At 36.9% G+C, this 19,774-nt stretch overlaps 2 protein-coding genes across 4 annotated transcripts in view; both read left to right on the top strand.

Annotated features, from left to right (window-relative positions):
- Positions 1-6,861, top strand: part of LOC128024932 (retinoic acid receptor alpha-A) — a 163,715-nt gene extending 156,854 nt beyond the window's left edge. For both annotated transcript variants that reach the window (XM_052610817.1, XM_052610818.1), the window contains 5 exons: positions 2,107-2,267; positions 2,346-2,522; positions 3,611-3,815; positions 5,734-5,892; positions 6,029-6,861. In XM_052610817.1, the coding sequence (XP_052466777.1) occupies positions 2,107-2,267; positions 2,346-2,522; positions 3,611-3,815; positions 5,734-5,892; positions 6,029-6,231 (905 nt within the window). In that variant the 3' untranslated portion in view covers positions 6,232-6,861. The remainder of the gene's footprint in view (positions 1-2,106; positions 2,268-2,345; positions 2,523-3,610; positions 3,816-5,733; positions 5,893-6,028) is intronic.
- Positions 6,862-9,339: 2,478 nt separating this feature from the next.
- Positions 9,340-19,774, top strand: part of LOC128024930 (VPS35 endosomal protein-sorting factor-like) — an 18,609-nt gene continuing 8,174 nt past the window's right edge. For both annotated transcript variants that reach the window (XM_052610815.1, XM_052610813.1), the window contains exons 1-23: positions 9,340-9,403; positions 9,897-9,996; positions 10,368-10,544; positions 10,822-10,938; positions 11,025-11,049; positions 11,319-11,395; positions 11,482-11,610; positions 11,789-11,873; positions 12,140-12,196; positions 12,286-12,382; positions 14,577-14,624; positions 14,713-14,806; positions 15,008-15,208; positions 15,712-15,758; positions 17,128-17,239; positions 17,336-17,452; positions 17,557-17,610; positions 17,693-17,773; positions 17,858-17,920; positions 18,642-18,727; positions 18,849-18,929; positions 19,019-19,082; positions 19,430-19,528. In XM_052610815.1, coding sequence (XP_052466775.1) covers positions 9,342-9,403; positions 9,897-9,996; positions 10,368-10,544; positions 10,822-10,938; positions 11,025-11,049; positions 11,319-11,395; positions 11,482-11,610; positions 11,789-11,873; positions 12,140-12,196; positions 12,286-12,382; positions 14,577-14,624; positions 14,713-14,806; positions 15,008-15,208; positions 15,712-15,758; positions 17,128-17,239; positions 17,336-17,452; positions 17,557-17,610; positions 17,693-17,773; positions 17,858-17,920; positions 18,642-18,727; positions 18,849-18,929; positions 19,019-19,082; positions 19,430-19,528 — 2,073 coding nt within the window. In that variant the 5' untranslated portion in view covers positions 9,340-9,341. The remainder of the gene's footprint in view (positions 9,404-9,896; positions 9,997-10,367; positions 10,545-10,821; positions 10,939-11,024; positions 11,050-11,318; positions 11,396-11,481; positions 11,611-11,788; positions 11,874-12,139; positions 12,197-12,285; positions 12,383-14,576; positions 14,625-14,712; positions 14,807-15,007; positions 15,209-15,711; positions 15,759-17,127; positions 17,240-17,335; positions 17,453-17,556; positions 17,611-17,692; positions 17,774-17,857; positions 17,921-18,641; positions 18,728-18,848; positions 18,930-19,018; positions 19,083-19,429; positions 19,529-19,774) is intronic.

Genomic DNA, 19,774 nt, shown 5'->3' with positions numbered 1-19,774 from the left:
CGAGCTCGTTTATAGCAGGGTGGATTCTGATTGGATGTCAATGTTTGTATCGTTCAACAGCTGGAATTTGGAATTTTTTCTTAAAATGATTCCAACGATACCGTTTCTCTATGTCTTTATCGTTATAGTTGTAGTATGGACTCTGCTATTCTTTAATATTGAGAACGATTTTTAGAACTATATCTTTATTGTTATCTTTATAGTTATCTTGCTTGGTGTGAAGGGGACTTAAAGCTCAATTTCACACATTTTTTCAGTCTGAAATATCAAAGCACAATTCATATTGCATCTCAGGTACGGTACAGCTGTTTTAATAGCGCAGACATTTGAACATAACTCTATTGGCCCCTTGGGTTTGTTAGAGAACTTGTCAAGAATGTGTGTTAAGTATTAAACAACAGAAATGTGCACTTGGCATTTGCGTACTAGCATAGAACACATTTCTGCTCGTTAGCATGTTTCTGGCTACATCATCACCAATTCCAGTGTGTAAAAATCACCTTTCCAAAAACACACTAAATACTCATCATATTGCTGGAGAAAGAGCTGTTTCTTCCCCTCTCTCTCTCTCTCTAGCTGCAGGTCTCTCAGTAGCGCTTGTGCATGAGTGATGGTGCAGCCAGGCTAATAGTTCTTTAATGACTTCATTAAATTGTGTTTTGCGGCTTATGATCGCTGCGCCAATCTGTCATAGGGGCTAATGTAGGCACGTTAAGATAGCCCACTTTTATTTAGGAATTAATTCCGCATCTCCAGAGGCCTGAGAGAGAGATGCAGGGAAGGTCCGGTTGTTAGCGGAGATTGGAGAGAAAATAATGCCATGGCATTACAGTGTGTTTGTGTGTGTGTGTGTGTGTGTTTGTGTGTGTGTGTGCTTCATATAACGAGATTAGATTAGCTCTGGGTCTTATGAAACCTGTGGTGATCTATCAGCATTATGTACGACTTCATCCTCCCGCTCTATTCATCAAACTTACAAATACACACCCCGCAGAGACAGAGTGAGACAGAGAGAGAGTGTGTTTGAGATTGTAGTGATGGAGGGGGTGTGATGGCATTTCTTCTTCCTGTCCTTTTTCTTCCTTTTTTTCTCACCTTTCCTCCCCTCTTGATCTGTCTTCACAGATGTGATGTGTTGGCTCTAACACGTTTCCTCTATCTGTCTGTCTGTCTCATCTCACTCCATTACTGCTGGTTACTGCATCTCAAACGGCCTTTCACTGCTACGCATGCAGGTTTTCTCTCTTTTTTTTTGTTTTGTTTGTTCCACCCATCACTCATTCTTTCCTCTCTGTCTTCTTGAGATCTCTTTTCTTTTCTGCCCTCTTCATTTCTCTCTAAAATGCCATGGCCACACATCTCACTTTGATGGCAAGCTTATGTTGTGACGATAATACAGTATATGATTAGGCTAAATGTTTTAAATATTGTAAAATACGCCAATGTTCAATAAAAAGTAGTAGTAGTAATAAATGCATGTTCTTTTCTGCCCACTTCACATTCTCCTGAAATTACATGTCACTGTGATGCCTATGTTATCATACAATTTTGGATAAAATATGATTAAATTATTTCAGAATTTAATATTATAAACAACACCAATGTTCAATTAAAAATAACTTATTACTAATATAATATTTTTTATTTTATATTAGTAATAAGTTATTATTGCTTAAAAAAATATTATATTTAACAAAATGATCTAAAATTAATTCTAAAATGTAGCTTTTAAAATTGTATTATTATTATTATTATTATTTACTATTATGCAAGGCACATACAGTGTAATATTTTTAATAAGAGGGACAAAATATGCTTTACTTAATGTTATAGTTCTTACAGAAACGTGATTCTTTTTTATTTTATTTTTTTTGAGGTACAATTCATTATGATATGCTCAAGATACAAATGACTAGAGGAACATCTTAGTATATCTGTGTCAGAAGTAGATGAAAATCTACATCTCTGAATGTCATCTGAAGATCAAGAATTGTATTTTGTAGGAAATTAGCATTTATTTAAAAAGTAGTATTAAGAAACTTAAACAGACATTAGAATATGTACATTGAACATTGACCTTTGTTGTCTGCCTTTTTGTCTGTGTAGCGGTGAGGAACGACAGGAATAAGAAGAAGAAAGAAGAGAAAAAGCAAGAATGCACAGAAAGCTACACGCTGAGCCCAGACACAGAGCAGATGATTGAAAGAATCAGGAAAGCCCACCAAGAGACCTTCCCCTCGCTTTGTCAGCTCGGCAAATACACCACGGTAAGAGCGTGCGAGGGCTGTATGATATACTCTGTGATCTAGTAGTATATATTGAATCTTGCCTCTCTCTGTGTATAGAGTAACAGCTCCGAGCGACGCGTGTCACTAGACGTGGATTTGTGGGATAAGTTCAGCGAGCTCTCCACCAAGTGCATCATTAAGACGGTGGAGTTCGCCAAGCAGCTGCCGGGATTCACCACCCTCACCATCGCAGACCAGATCACACTGCTGAAAGCCGCGTGCCTCGACATACTGGTGAGAACACTCACTTAACCCAGCTTTTTACAACCCTGCACTGGCCTCACAACGGGCTACATTATATCACTAAAGCATAAAACAAGACTGAGGCCCCGTCCACACAGAGACGCGTTTCTGTGAATACGCACACATTTTTTATCGCATAGGCGTTTCGTCCACGCGCATCCGGCATTTTCGTAAGGTGAAACCGCTATTTTTTGAAACCGGGTCCCAGAGTGGATACATTTGAAAACGCCGTCTTTGCATTTTCGTCTGGACGGCTAATCCATATATTTTCAGAAACGATGACGTCATCAGCCCACATCTCCCCCCTAGTCATACACCTCTACGTCACGTTACAACAAGAAAAACATGAACAAACACTGAACGATTGTCTTTTTATTAACTAACATTAACACAGATTAATAAATGTATTGTTCCATGTTCGTTTGTGTACCACACGCAAGGTTTATGAGCATAGTCCAAGTCTGCTTCTCCGTTTTTAGTGTATCTCTGTGGCAGAATTACAGCGCCACATACTGGTCTGGCATGTGTACTACATCATTTTGCGGTTTCGTGTGGATGCGGATATTTCTTGAGACGAGGAAAAAAAAGATCGGATTGGGGTAAGCTCCGTCTCTGTGTGGACGGGGCCTGAGGCTCACATTTGAGTCATTGAAGGATGCAGGTTCTAATCCCACATGCATTCCCTTGTGAAAAAGTGCACATGCAGTTGTACTTCATCATAACATTTTGTTAATAAAAGGCAACTTAATTGTCCTCCTGAATTAGCATTATTCTATGTGGTGACATAATTTCAACTAAAACAGGAAGAGAGGGCGGGAGATATCTGGCAGCCCCGCCCATTTTTCAAATAGCCAATAGCGTTTTGTTTATATCTGCTCGGGCCTAGCCATTGAGCTTGATAAAGCCGCATTTGACAGCTACAGTCTATTAGATTACCCCCTAGATTCAATATGAAACTCTTGGTAAAACACAATAGTGGTCATAATCATGTTGAGGCTGTGTAGTTGTAAAAGTTGTTAATATATGCTGTTATATGCTGAGTTAAGATCGACACGTCTCCTCTCTGTTTCTGTTTTTAGATTCTGAGGATCTGTACCCGCTACACGCCTGAGCAGGACACCATGACGTTCTCCGACGGGTTAACGCTGAACAGAACGCAGATGCACAATGCTGGCTTCGGTCCGTTAACAGACCTGGTGTTCGCCTTCGCCAATCAGCTACTACCGCTAGAAATGGATGATGCAGAGACGGGACTGCTCAGTGCTATTTGCCTGCTCTGTGGAGGTACTGTTTTGGCATTTCTTGCATTAATAAATGTCACATACAGTGCACATTGCTATAGACGGTTTCAACGGCATCAACATAAACAAACGGTAATGCGCGTGAGCGCTTTTGTGGACCTAACTTAACTTCCGGTAGACTCCAAATAGAATCAATAACAACAGCCAAGTCCCTCTAGAGTAGATATTTTTTGATAACAAACAAAATGTGTTTTTTGTGTGGATCAGGCGGACTTAATGAAAATGATAATTCATTATTTGCCAGCAGGAGATGTTTTAAAGCATAGACATAAAGTGCGAGAAATAGAGGTTTCCCCAGTAACAGCTGTAAACAAAGCAGAGCTACGCTCACACGCTGCTTTATCAGGCATATAACATGCAAGTCTTCTTTCAGAAATACAGCGATATAAAAACACCCGTACTTCGTTTTGATATTTAAACAAATGTAAGGAATTATTATTATTAAACGTGCAGTACGTTACGTAACGTTACTCATGTTTATTTAACGAAGCCTTTTTGAAAATCGATCAGTTTTAAAATTGTGGTGAGTCTCCAAAAATAAATAAATGTATGGGAAACACATCCCGCGGCACAGCCACCTGAGCCCAACTTCAGTCTACTCATCACCTTGCCTGTAACTGCGTTTGTAGATGTCACCGCAGCCAGACCGATATACACAACACAGACCGGAAGTTAACTTAGGTCCAGGCGCGTGCGCCCGATGAAACGGTCTATATGCTGGGGAAATATATAAGTTTGAAATAGTACGATTATTTAATGTTTTTGTAAGAAGTCCATCATACTCACCAAGGCTGTATTTATTTATTGAAACATACAGTAAAAACCATAACATTGTGAAATATCATAATTTAAAATAAGTTTTCTATTTTTAATATATTTTAAAATGTAATTTATTCCTGGGATGGCAAAGCTGAATTTTCAGCAGCCACTAGTCGTTAGTGTCACGTGATCGTTCCATGTTTTTGATACATGGACCTCTAGTGCTGGGCAGTGTTTGGCGGTGGTATTGCACCTCTCATGCTCAAATAACATATAGTGAACATATATATTATATAAACTCACAAAAACATTGCCAGGTCAGATTTCTCCACAAAATCAGAGGAAGAAATTATATTTAGCATGAAGAGAACCTGTTTCCATTTAAATAATTTACATAAAGATATTTTAAATCTAAAAAATAAAAATATTTTTTAAATTATTTTTAAGGTAGCAAATGTTTTTTTGCTTCCAAAATATTCATAATTTAAGACAATATTTAAAAATCTTTTTAGTATTTATTGTGCAGTTTAAATAATATAATAATGTAAGATTATTAATGTATGTTTTTATTTGATATTTAGAAATGACATTTAAAGTTTTTTTATTTATTTTTTACTAAAATCATAAAGACTGTAAAATAAATACAACAATTTTTTTTTAAGAATTATGGGATAAAATATTAATAGAACATATATATTAAATAGAACATATAAATTCAATTCAATTCAATTCAATTCAATTCAATTAATGCATTTAGCAGACGCTTTTATCCAAAGCGACTAACAGTGCATTCAGGCTATCAGTTTTTACCTATCATGTGTTCCCAGGGAATCGAACCCCCAACCTTGCATTTGATAATGCAATGCTCTACCAATTGAGCAACAGGAACATATAGATGATGTAACAACAATACAATAAAAATCTATTCTAATAGAGCAAGTTTTTTTTTTTTTGGGGGGGGGGGGGGGGGGTTGAAAGATGACCTGAAAAGTTATTTTACAGATTTTTTTAGACCCACCCCTAAACAGATCAATTCTCCATGATTTGCTTAGTCTGGATGTGTGCCTATAAGCTCTCTTACCACAACCTGTGAGTTTTTGAGCTGAATATGAATATGAAGTGGTGTTTGTTGGTTTGTGCAGATCGGCAGGACCTGGAGAAGGCCGATCAGGTGGATGTTCTTCAGGAACCGCTGCTGGAAGCACTGAAGATCTACGTGAGGAACCGGAGGCCACACAAACCTCACATGTTCCCTAAGATGCTGATGAAGATCACCGACCTGAGGAGCATCAGTGCCAAGGGTGAGTCGAATTCATCCACATGACTTATTCACGGATGAGTTCTAATCCTATTTGTCTAATATTACTGCAAGAAAAATTCAAGTGTAGCTACTTGAAAAAATAAAATTAAGCGGAATTAATTTTTCATCTCTCACAGGGGCAGAGCGTGTGATCACCTTGAAGATGGAGATTCCCGGCTCCATGCCTCCCCTTATTCAGGAGATGTTGGAGAACTCTGAGGGTTTGGAGAGTTCCTCTGGGGGCAGCAGTTCACGGGCCGCCAGCGCCCGTCCAGGCAGTGTTAGCCCCTCCCCTTCTCCAAGCTCCGCCCAGAGCAGCCCACCCACGCAGTCACCATGACAGTCATCATTGTTGCCATCATTAGCCACTGACTATTATGTGCCCTCCACGACACGGCACGCGCTCATATTGTCGCTCCTCTGCCCATGTTCCTCAGAGACTAAGGGGGGGTCAAAGATGTGTCGCTGGAACTTTGTTGCTTTCTTTATAAAGAAATCACAGACTGTGTTTGTATTCCTCCTCGATTTCGCCACTCTGTTGCTGAGTCCCTTTGGATGAAGGGAGGACAACCGCTGCAGGGTGAAGACAGAATGTGCAAAAATAAATGGACAAATGTATAGAAGGAATTAAAGGACTTTTCTTCCGTTTTGATTCTTATGGCCTGGACTCCTGTTTCAAATGACCAGAAACTGATTTCTTACAAACTAGAAATATATCTAAATATAGAGAGAGAAACCGTGGAATGAATGTGTCCGAGAACCGAATGAAATGTGGACTTCATGTAAAGATGCAAATGTATTTCCTTACTTTTTCTCTTTATGCCTGTGAAAGGACAACGAGTGAATTGTTTTATCGCAGCCTGATGATGATGTTTTTCATGGAGACAAAAAAAAAAACATTGGAAAGAATGTTAATTTCCACTCACAAAATTGTGCACAGAAAATATAAAAATGGTCGCAGCAAACACCATTTGTGTGATGTGTCCTTCTTGTTCTTCGTTTTTTAATCTACTAGCAAATACCACAAAGATTCATATCATATTTAATACAGTGTGTTTTGCTTAATATTTTGGGAAATAAAGTATTGAAAAAGGTTGTTCCATTGAAGGTGTTTAACAGCTGTGCAAAGTTTTTTTTTTTTTGCCCAGATTTTGTTAAAAATTACATCACACCTTATTGTGTATATTCTGGCCTTCAATCTAGAGAGCATTTGATTTGACAAAAAGCAGTGTTACTTAGCTATTTTTGATCTGTGACCATAAATGTTAACACCAAAAATGTGTATATCTTCTACCAGTCAAATGTAGGAGTACACTAGTATACTGATGCTAACTTCAAAGCTAGCGTGAACCAAAAGTCACAAATCTCGGAGCTTTGCTTCATTAAGTAACAGGCTGAGGAATTACAGTTGTGACATGTACTGTGCAATTTATTTCTTCCAGACTGCTTTACAAAGCTTGGACGTAATCACCAGGGACAAAAAGATGTGGTTCTGATTAACAGAAAGGTAAGGATAGAACGGAATCTGGAACATCATTTCAAGATCTCTTTTCTTCAAATTAAAGATAGAGTGATCTCGGACAGTAAGGTGACGTTCATACAATGTTCTGTTTGCATTCAACTATTGATGACACTTTGTTTTGGAGTGTCCTTGTTACATGGTAAATTATCTTACTATAGTAAGAAGAGTAAAGTACACATTACACTTTATTTGGTAGCACTTTATTTTACAGTCCTGTTCCTCATGTACATACTGTGCACTTATTATAGTTATTACAAAAACTATGTAATAGCTAGGTACTTACCCTGAACCTACCCCTAAACCTAACCCTACCCCATGTAGTGTAGTTACCTTGTGTTACCAGAATTTTCTTAGATAAATACACTGTAAGTACACTTTAAGTACATGTTAGTACACGTACTGTAAAATAAAGTGCAGCCCTTTATTTTAAGGTTTCCTTGATACAGTGTAATTATACATCTGAATACTATATAATTATAGTACTGAATAATATTAATTGACTACATGTACTTGGGATTACTTGCATGTAATTATGCATCATTAATTGTCATTATAATAGTAAGTACATGTATCGTGTAACAAGGACACCTTTAAATAAAGTGTTACCAAAACAACTAACCCTAACCTTATAACCCGCAACCCTATATTCACATAACTCATGTGTAATTGCATTGTAACAAGTACACTTTAAAATAAATTGTAACCGAGGCATCATTCGCTTAAAACTGACATTTCAATATTTTGGATTTACACTGAAATTTGAATGAACGCTTAGAGCACACATGACTGATGACAGTAACAGTGAACCAACATTGACTTGAAGTTGGTCACAAAATCGTGCAGTTCTCAATATCATAAGTGATATTTTCTCATTAGACTCAGGTGCAGCCTATACACATTTGTTTACTGACCTACGTAAAAGGAAACTTGCATGTTTCACACACACACACACACACACACACACACACACACACACACACACACACACACACACACACACACACACACACACATACACACACATAAATATACATAAGATTTTATTCTTTATTATATTTTGGTTTTATGTGCTTGTAATCTGCTGCCATTTTGGTAGAAGAGGTTTATATCTTAATCGGATAATTCCTGGTAAAATAAAGGATAAATATATAAATAAAAATTTAACTGCCTAATATACTTAAACAAATCTACCTTATTATTATTTTTTGTGTCCTGTTTTATTGTTTTATTTTATTTATTTATTTATTTATTTATTATTGTTGCTGTCTGTAAAACATACAAAATGTTAGTTATTATATTGATTGATTTAGCAACATTAATGTTGAACCTGGATCACAGTATAAAGATGATTCAATAACATTGATTTTATGTTGAATATTCAACATTGATTCAACTAATCAAAATGTTGTTTGCAAAAGTGACAATGAACCAACATCATGTTATTTATAACGTTATCTGTCAAATATATTTTTGAGACATTGCGGATGAGCAAATGCTCTAAAAATGTCTTTCACATAAAAATGTGGACATAAAATACACATAATGTATCTTTATTTATCTATATCTGTCTATAGGACTCCCCATAGGTGTAATGGTTTTTATACTGTACAATCTGTATTTTCTATCGCCCTACACCAACCCTACACATAAACCTACCCCTCATAGATTTTCTTTTTCTTTTCTTTTTTTTTTGCATTTGTACAATTTCTAGAGAAAAAAGAAAAGAAAAAGAAAGAAATATTTATAAGCTTTTGTACCCATGGAGACCTCAAATTAGGTCCCCATGTCGACATAAGTCCCCTTGAGATGGTGTGTACTCAGTTTTAAGTCCCCAGTATAGTGAAGAAAACCCTGTACACAAACACTGCGGAATTTACAGCTTTTTAGAGATAAGTGCATCACTCACAAATAAATTGGTGACTTTTATTATGACACCACGACTCTTACGTCAAACACTTCAGGATCATATGACCATGGCTTCAGTTCAGTGGTGAGAAGTGTTTATATTTTTAAAACATTTTTTGACACTATCAAATTCTAACGCGACGTTTTTAATTAATATAGAAATAATGATGAATATGTATTTTGTAAGATATCTGTACTAGCGATAGACTAGAGGAATTTGTACGTTAACTTTTATGATAGCACATTGATGGTAACAAATGTAACGTTAATACCATGTTTCCTTGGTAGCTGCCGTGATACTAAAGGAGTAAGTTAAGTTACACAGTCGAATACCTTGATATTTACTTATTTTACCTAAAGCTACTTGTGGTATTCCTACCACTGTTTTTAGTCATTCCAACTACACAAAACAATGGTAACGTTATGGTAACCTTATTCATGCCCAGAATTGTTTTATTTTTTATGACTCGGTTATTTTTGGTACATTTGTTCGTTTTTCAAGCCCTTTGTTGTTCAGGCTTATGTATTGATACTACTGTCCATATCATCTTTCTGTATATGTTTCGTGTTCTGCACAGGCACTCTCGGGCCCGTAAATATGAGGGTGAGTTGCAGATGTGTCGTTTGGAGGTTTCAGCAGTGGACTTCAGTGACTATCATCCACTTAAAGCAATCACGGTACATCTTCTAACTCCTAACTCCTAAAAACTCATTAAATGCTTTCATTCAAAGCAAAAATAAATAAATAAATAAATTATATATATATATATATATATATATATATATATATATATTATATATTACTGTTGTCTTGTTATTAGAGGTTAAGTCCTCATCAAGTAAACAACGTTTGAGTGTGTTGAACAAGAATATGTATTTTCCTTAAATTTCAGATTTTGGTAATTAGAATGAATCAAATCTCTGAAAAAAAAATTAGTTATTCAATAGAAGAAAAAGGAAAAAATTCTAGAATCAGATTAGACTGTCTTGCTCTGGATCAAACTATATGTGTGGATCATACCTTTTCTTTTTTTTTTTTCTCTTTCCAGGTGACAGACTCTAAAGCTCGCCGTGGTGTGCGGAAAGGCAGCACTTCCTCTTCCTCTTCCTCCTCTAGTTCTGTGGTTCTGGATCCACTCAGCTCAATGTTGGATGGGACCGACCCACTATCTCTTTTCGCTGCGGCATCTCAGACACCAACTATCTCACACAGTGTCTCTGCTGGGGTAAAATTCACAAAATTCTAACACAAACATAGCAGAAGGAGTATAATGAAATCTATAAATGAACACTAGTACTCTCATAAAATATACTTGTGCAGTATCAGATGGTAAAACCATGGTATGTACAGAACACAGCATAGTGCTCAATTAATACCATGGAATTGTTCAAAGGTACTTTAGAGAATCCTGTGAATACACACATCATGTCTGTGAATACACATCAAACTGATCAACCCATGAAACATTTGTTACTTTTTCACTTTCTACTGTTTTGTTTTAGGAGTTGGGACGTAAACGTAAGGAGAAAGAGGAGGAAGTGGGCTCAGACTTTGAGCCGTGGTCATCTAAACGTGGAGAGATCCTGTCTAGATTCACCACCACAGAGAAACTGTCTATAGTAGGTGCAGCGCTTTAAAACCTTTTACTCATCCTGTCAGTCTTTACTTTTGACACACGATAATGGAGCTTTTGTTTCTCTTACAGAATCTCTTCATGGGCTCGGACAAGAGTGAGTTCATCAGTTTTTGAAGACTCTTTTCATTTGTTCTTGCTTTGTAGTTATTCCAGTTGTTGTCCTCCATTAAACCTCCATTAATAATCAAATTTCTAAATTGTTATTATTATCATTATTACTGATGATGAAAATAAAAAACACTTGCAATCCATAACAAAAAAACATAGCTAAATTGTTGGTCCGTCCTGATCAGTGCTGATAAAGTACTGTACAATAACTTAACAAACTTTAATAGGCACATTAACAGTTTGGTTTGTGTTAAGATAAAGCATCCAGTCCCAGCTCAGCGGTGTCCGAGAAGGTGCGCACTCGTCTGGAGGAACTGGATGACCTGGAGGAGGTGGGTCTCATCTGGAGACGTCTTGTGCTTTACCGTTTGTTGGTAGGTATGTTAATGAATATGTTGTGTATTGTGTGTGCCAACAGGGTTCTCAGAGGGAGCTGCTGAACCTGTCCCAGCAGGACTATGTCAACCGCATTGAAGAGCTCAACCAGTCTCTGAAGGAGGCCTGGGGCTCGGACCAGAAAGTCAAAGCTCTGAAAATTGTCATCCAGGTCTGAGGACTGGTGAACACACAAACCAACAGAATACACTCAAATGACATTTTAGCTCAAAAACAAAATGAATTTTCATAATGCACTTTTCTGGTCTTGTTGTGAATGACAAAAAAAAATATATATATATATTTATCAAAATATAGTAAACATTCCTTATGATGTTATTTTGTGTCAGTGCTCCAAGCTGCTCTCCGATACGTCAGTAATTCAGTTCTACCCCAGCAAGTTTGTTCTCATCACAGATATCCTAGACACCTTCGGTAAGAGTTCATCAAAATAATCTTTTTGTTTTTCCATATATATATATATATATATATATATATATATATATATATATATATATATATATATATATATATATATATATATATATATATATTTATAAATGGCAAGATTCACCATTTACTTTTGTTAGAGCTGATAAACTACAGCAAAATTTTGGGTTACCATGAAAATTGTATTAAAATGCCTCAAGACAAAAGCACAATGTCTGTCCATTGCTCTTGTTGGTGTCATATGTGTACAGGTGGTCTGGTTTATGACAGGATCTGGTCCATGTGTGCTGACCCTCATCCTCTACCAGGTGAAACAAAACGCATCACAGCTCAGCCTATTCTATTACCACATCTGTGACATTTTTAAAATGGATTTCCTCATTAATGTTGTTCTCAGAATCGTTCTCCGCTGATGATGTGAATGACACGGCCAAAGAGACGTGCCTCAACTGGTTCTTTAAGATCGCCTCCATCAGAGAGCTTGTCCCTCGACTGTATCTTTTCAGCAGGATTTTGACACACTTTTCCATGTTCTTATTTCATTATTTAAGCTTTTTCAAGAAGTGTTGACACTAAAAAGATTAAATTAAATAAGCGTGTTAGGACAAACAGCAGTTTTAAAAGCACTAGCACGTCTACTGTTTAGGAAGTCAATCTACGATGTTTTAATGATTAAGCATGTAAGGTCGGAAATAGTCCGAAAAATATAATTTGAAAATGCAACAGTATTGAACCTTTTGACAAAATCTAAAAAAGAAAAGAAATGTGTGCTTTTTATTATTATTATTATTATGTTTTTTGATACATCAGGCTTTGTTTGACTCATATTGTATGATATAGAAGAATTTGTAACTCATACTAGTGGAGGAAAAATCTCCTCAAATTTATTCATAGGCCTAAACTGAGCAAAAATATTAAACTTGCAGTTACTTATATTTATATGGCCAGAAAAGTAAGGTCAGATTCTGTTAGCTTTTAAAGGGGGGGTGAAATGCTCGTTTTCACTCAATATCCTGTTAATCTTGAGTACCTATAGAGTAGTACTGCATCCTTCATATCTCCAAAAAGTCTTTAGTTTTATAAAATTTATAAGAGAAAAATTGTCTGTGCCGATTTTTCCTGGAAAAACACGACCGGCTGGAGGCGTGACGTGTGGGCGGAGCTAAAGAATCACGAGCACGAGTAAGCTTTTGCGTTGAGAGCGTTTGGAAGTTGTGACATTACCGTGAGAAAAAAAAAAAAACATCATCCAAAACAAACCATGGCTAACAGTCAGATTCAGCGTATATTTATGATCCAGAATCAGATCCAGAGGCTGAAACTGAACGAGAGCAGCAGCAGTAACGACTCGCTCCGAGCGGGGCTTGAACCCGGGTCTCGGCATGGGAGGCGGACACACTAACACGAAGGCAGAGATATTTGAAGCAGTTTTACTCACCGCCTGCGGTTCCAACACACGATCGTGACCCTTTTTCATTGAGATTGCATCATCCTTAAGAAATAAATTATACGCAAATCCGGCGTCAAACTGGGCCTTGTTTGTAAAACAAGCATCTTCGAAATGCAGGAAACAAACAAAAAACGTGCACAACTCCGTCGATGCTCTGTAAAAATAAACTCCGTCCACTGGTCCCTTAATGCTGTTTTTTTTTTTTGGTAATTTGTGCAGGGTTGTCTTGCCCTCGCAAACCAAAAACACACTTCTTTTGTGACATTTCGCTCTCGCTCTGATCAGTGAATGTCTCTGCTCTGCTATACGGGAGCGCGCGCTCTTCCGGGAGACGTGCCCTTAGGACCCATATAAGGAAATTCCGCTCCATCTAACGTCACACAGACCCATACTCGAAAAAAAACTTTCCGAAACTTGTGACAAACCGAAAGAGGTATTTTTGGAACAAAAATACTCCTTCAAACGTACAACTTAATTTTTGAAACTTTGTCCATGTTTAGCTTGGGAATCCAACTCTTCAACAGTGTAAAAAACTCAGTATGCATGAAATAGCATTCCACCCCCCCCCCCCCCCCCTTTAATGTAATGCAGATTTACATTTTAAGCAAACAGAATTTCACCTTACCTCTTGGCCATGTAAAGATCAGCTGTTTATAATCAAATCAGATCTTTATAACAGTTTAACAAACTGTTTACCTAAAATACATGCATTTAAATATCTCCCTGTAAAACGTCTTAGTAAGATGATATTTAAATGCCTAGTTTTATTAGATGAGTTCTAAATATATAATATTATGTAAGACAACGGTTATTGAGAGATATATGTGCCTCAAAAGCTTGATATCATATCATATATCATTTTAACATGATTTCTCTAAACATTATAAATGGATAATAAAGTAAACGTAAGTTGCTTCAGTCTAGTGTTAATCTTACTAATATTGCTAACAATTAAAAAGTGATTGTTATGTTTACTTTATACAAGTCATAATCGATTTAAGATTTCAGAATGAAAAGATTACAGTTAAAATAGAGGGCCTTTTCGTTGCTAAAAAAGTATCAACTATCAGTCAAAAAGGTGTGTAAAAAGTTTTGTTCATTCTAAGAATGTAAAGGCCTTAAGAAATGTGCATGTAAAATTAGATCCAGTCATCTTTATAGGATTAAACTAGTTTATGAGGATAAAAAATCTGAATTGAACCCCAGAATGTAATCGTGAACCCTTGACTTTAGTGCAGATATGTTGAGGCTGCTCTTCTGAAATGCAACCGCTTCTTGACAAAGTCGTACGTATCTGAGCAATGCAACACTTCGATTCATGCAGGTGTTTTTTTAATTTTTAAAGGTCACTGATGTCCTCTTTCTGTCCTTCAGTGGGATTCAGGAGACGCTGCAGAGATTGACAGCGATGATCAGGGGAATAGGAGACCCACTGGTGGCTGTGTACGCACGGGCATATTTATGCAGGGTGAAAATAATAATGTTCTTTCATAATATGTATTTTAGCAGGTTTTCCCTACAGCTTCTACTTTTTTTTGCTCTAAGGTGGTGTTTCATGCTTTCAGTTGTTGCATAGTGGATGATAAAACAAGCAAACCCCTGTAGATTCAAATTGAAGGAGGGACCCCAGCCGTATCATAGAGACTCTAGCTCTCTTTCTTTCTCTCAGGTTGGGATGGAGGTGGCGCCGCATCTGAAGGACAGCCTCAATAAGAATTTCTTTGACCTGCTGGCCTCCTTCCGTCAGATTCATGGTGAAAGTGTGCAGAATCAGCTGGCGCAGCAGCGGGTGGAGATTCCCATCTATCTGACTCTCTATTCTCCTGCTATACACTGGATCCTGCAGTGTGTGGCATACAGAGCACCAGAGGTACATACATATACCCCACTCAGAGGAAGTGCTTGACTAGTTGTTTCATTTCCATTTAATCCTTTGTTCAATTCAAAGTCAGACATGGACTATTTCTATAGGATAACTCAAACATCTGCCCATAGTTGCAAGGTGTTCTGTTGCATGCTTGGGAGATGTGTAAAGATGACAGCGCTACTGTTAGATTTTTGGTTGTGTGCAATGCTTGCATCTGTTCTACAGTAGGGGTGTGAATTATCACTGCTGATGATCAACAGTAATTATTTTATAATTTTTCTTGAAATTAGTTGACTTTCATTTGTATACTGTATGTAGACTATTTAAAAATACATTAATCTTATAACATTTAAAAACATTCATCACCATTGAACAGCATTAAACAGTCATGTTCTGTGCCATTTTGGCATTGGAAAGATGGCTTTTGTAGATGTTGATCATATTTTATTGGTAACAGTCTAAAGTATTCTGATTGATAAATGTGTGATAAAATGTGTCTTTTAAAGGTTCTGCTAACAGAGATGATGGACAGATGCAAGAAGCTGGGCAACAAGTAAGATCTGCTAACTCTTCTGACACCATGAAAAACATGCACAACAAAACAGTGCATCTCTATGAACCCTTTCATTTTTTTGTTTTTTTAATGCTAGGAGAATTCTCATTGTGAATAGGGTTGATGTCTTCTTGTCGTTTAGTTGCATTGGACTTTGTGAGAGCCGGATATTTCTTGATAATTAGTGAGATGCTAAATTATGAAAGAATCCATATTACTATTGCTCATACTTATGAATTTCGGAAGACTGAATATTAAACTTAAGCATGTGTTACGACCGCTAGGGGTCAGCCGCAACAGGAAAAGGAAGAGAGTCTCAGAACCAGAGAGAGGTTGAATAAACAATAATTTATTTACAAGTTGGGACTTAACGTCAGGGGCAGACAAGGCCAAAATAACAAACAAAAATCCTCTTTGTTAACCCTTTTCCTAAATCAAAATTAAAGAAACCGAAAGAAACAAAATACAGATTCAACTTACCTGACTCCCTAAACCCAAAACAATGTGAAAAGTGATATCAAAATAAAATGGCGTCTAACCACCTACGTCCCTCAACTTAACAACAACTAAGATTAACAAAATGTTTACAAGATATATATATATATATATATATATATATATATATATATATATATATATATATATATACAAGTTAACAGCAAACAATTTACAATCAGAATCCAAAATCTTAGTCAATCAGGCTTAGGTCAAGTTAACCGGGAATATCACAGAATTTAGGCAAAGAAAAAACAATATAATATAATTATCACAGAACACAATCGCAACCTTATATACCAACACACTATCTCTCTGGTAAGACACTCAAAAATTCAAATAAACAACAATAACAAGGCAAACAGCAAACTGTGGAGTCACACGCGATGGCACAATCATGGCCCCGATTGAGTGTTTGGGGCAGTCCTTACATCTGGATCAGGTGAAGAGGAGAACCAATCGCAGCCTCCAAAAAATTATCTCCAGGAACCGCCCACCTGAAACAAACATGCACAGAGAACACAAGAGGGCAGAATGGAAACAACCAACAAATGACTTTGGCTCATAACAGCATGTACTTCCTGGATCGGTTGTGCTTTGCTCAGAAATGATGCCTCAAATCTGTTTTGTTAAAGAGAGTAACTTGCAAATTTTGGCTAAAAAAGCCAAAAAAAAAAAAGGTGAAAAAATCCCATTGAGATGAGATTATCATAGATAAGTTTAGTGGTGGGCTCTTCTGACCATTAAGCAACCCACCCAGAACAGCTTAGCATTGTGGTTATGACTTTGGCATGGCCAAACATCTTCAGAAAATGTAAAAATCTATAATATTGATTTGATATTGAATGTGCAATATTCATTCATTTTCCCATAGTGCTCTCCTGCTGAACTCGGTCATGTGGGCATTCCGGGCAGAATTTGTTGCAATGAGAGCGACAGACTTTATTGGCATGATCAAAGACTGTGATGAAGCTGGATTTCCCAAGGTGACAAAACACACATATAAATCTACAGACAGGCCAAAGGTCTGGTGTATATCAGTGTCTGTGTCACAGTTTATATTCCTGATTGTCTTTTTTCAGCACCTGTTGTTTGCGTCTCTGGGTCGCAGTCTGTCCTGTGCTGACCCTCCAGAGAGCGAGAGACTCTCCATACTCAACGAAGCTTGGAAGGTCGTCACTAAAGTGCGCAGTCCAAGGGTAAACACCTCTGGTTGTCTCTCAGTGGTTTAAAACACACAGTATAGAAAGAGAATATGTAATATGAATTGAATACAGAATTTACTGTGTGTTCTTGAACTCAGGATTACATCAACTGTGCCGAGATCTGGGTGGAGTTTACCTGCCGTCACTTCACAGTGAGTGATCTGCTCTGTTTAGCTCAGACATTTTTGAAATTCTGCCATTTTTAACATGTCCTTTCAAATTTGTTCCCTGTAGAAACGGGAAGTGAACACCGTTCTTGCTGACATCATCAAACACATGACTCCAGACAGAGCTTTCGAGGATGCATATCCACAGGTATGCAAGAAACATGTACACAAGATGATATGAGAAGGTGTCGATGAAGTCCTCGCTATTCATCCCTCTTCCTCTGTGTTTTAGCTGCAGTCGGTGATAAAGAAGATCCTTCCCCACTTCCACGACTTCTCTGTGCTCTTCTCGATGGTATGACTACAGCCGAAACAGACCTTTAGCAGGGCTGTGCTCCATTCAGATTGCCTTTTGAATTCTAATTCAGCTCTTGAATTTGAATCCTACAGACTTGCTGTTATTTACGTTCAGTGATATGAATGTAATACAATACATACATTTATTATTCATGTATTAACATTCCATTTCAATTTGGATTACAGTAATGTTTTGATTAAAACTGCAAGTCAATTTAGAGTTAGAAGTGTAGTTTTGATGAATACATTAGGTGTTCCTGTTTGAATAACCCATGAACATGTTGTGATAAACACAACATATGGCAAACATTTGTTTGATACTGTATACTAAAACCTACTAAAATGTGGATTTAATTTATATACGTATCATTTATTTATTTTTATGGTGTTATGGCTAAATTAAAATCGTTTGGTGATTTTTATTTTATTTTATTTTGACAGTACTAAACTTGGTTTAGAGAAAAACCAGACCCAACCAGAATACTAGAATTGGACTAATGTAGTTCTCCCATTGTGTGTTGAATATCTTTCAATTTCAGTTCATTCAGCAAATCACATGTAACTTTGACATACTATTGGGCCAATAGTATGTACATGAAAATATTCCTTCATATTTTGGCCCAAAACTGTAAATGAAAATATCATTAGTAATATAAAAATAGTATAATCATATAAAAATGCTTTATTTTTGCTGATAAATAATGTTACTATGATTGCAGGAGAAGTTTTTGCCCTTTCTGGACATGTTCCAGAAAGACAGTGTGAGGGTGGAGGTGTGTAAATCCATCATGGAGGTCTTCATCAAGTACGTTTGTCGCTCACTATTCGATATTAGAACTGTGTAGAGAAACAATTGTTCAAATTCCAGACAGAGGATGGTCATTCTAGTTCTAGGTTAAAGGTTTCTCTCTATATTTTCTGTTTAGACACCAGCAGGAAGCAACAAGAGACCCAGTCATTCTCAATGCACTGCTGCACATCTGTAAGACCATGCATGACTCTGTCAAGTGAGTGGGCTATTTTTTTTAACTGTCTCACCATTTTAAAATTGCGGATTGTTACGCTGACGTGTTTGCATATGGTCTTTGTGTTAAAGTGCTCTAACTCTAGATGATGAGAAAAGATCTCTGTCTCTGCTGATTATTGGATTTATTCGTATGGTGAGTCACCATCTTAAAAATACATCTGATAATGAGCTCTCAGAAAACCTGCTGTTTGCATGAATTGAAAGGTAGTTCACTTTCGAGAGCAGTGTGACACAAATGGAATCATGTTTTTCAGGACAGTCAGACCATCTGGTTTAATCTCATGAAAATGACCATGTATCGATAGCTTTGCAATATTTAACCTTTAAAATTTTACAAAATTTTACAAAAATTACTATAATGCCAAAACTAAATGGTGACATATCATTTAAACTGTAAACTGGTATGGTCAGAGTCAGCAACTTCAACATAACCTATAGTTTCACAGAATCTTTTTTTATTTTTCTCTCTCTCTACATCAGGTGTCGTTTGGGAGGGACTTTGAGCAGCAGCTGAGTTTCTGTGTGGAAGCCAGAGCAACTTTCTGTAATCTAGAACCTGTCATCATTCACCTGATTCACGTGAGCACCCTGTGTTTTAATGGATGAGTTTTGGTTTTATATCTAGGGATGTGTGCCGAAACCCGGTATTAAACTGGCCCCGGGGCTAAATTATGAAAGAACGTAGCATCAGTAAGATCTGATGCTATATGTTTGTTTTTTTTGGTACTGGAGGGAAAAAAATTAATGTACTATATATTTTTGCTTAATAATGTTATTGTGCACATTTTATCTCACCAAACATTTCTAATGTGCGATCATATGAAG

This window comes from Carassius gibelio, chromosome A12 (genome assembly GCF_023724105.1).
Source record: "Carassius gibelio isolate Cgi1373 ecotype wild population from Czech Republic chromosome A12, carGib1.2-hapl.c, whole genome shotgun sequence".
Taxonomy (NCBI): Eukaryota; Metazoa; Chordata; class Actinopteri; order Cypriniformes; family Cyprinidae; genus Carassius; species Carassius gibelio.
Note: the sequence above shows the minus strand (reverse complement) of the source record. Positions and strands in the feature narration are given on the sequence as shown.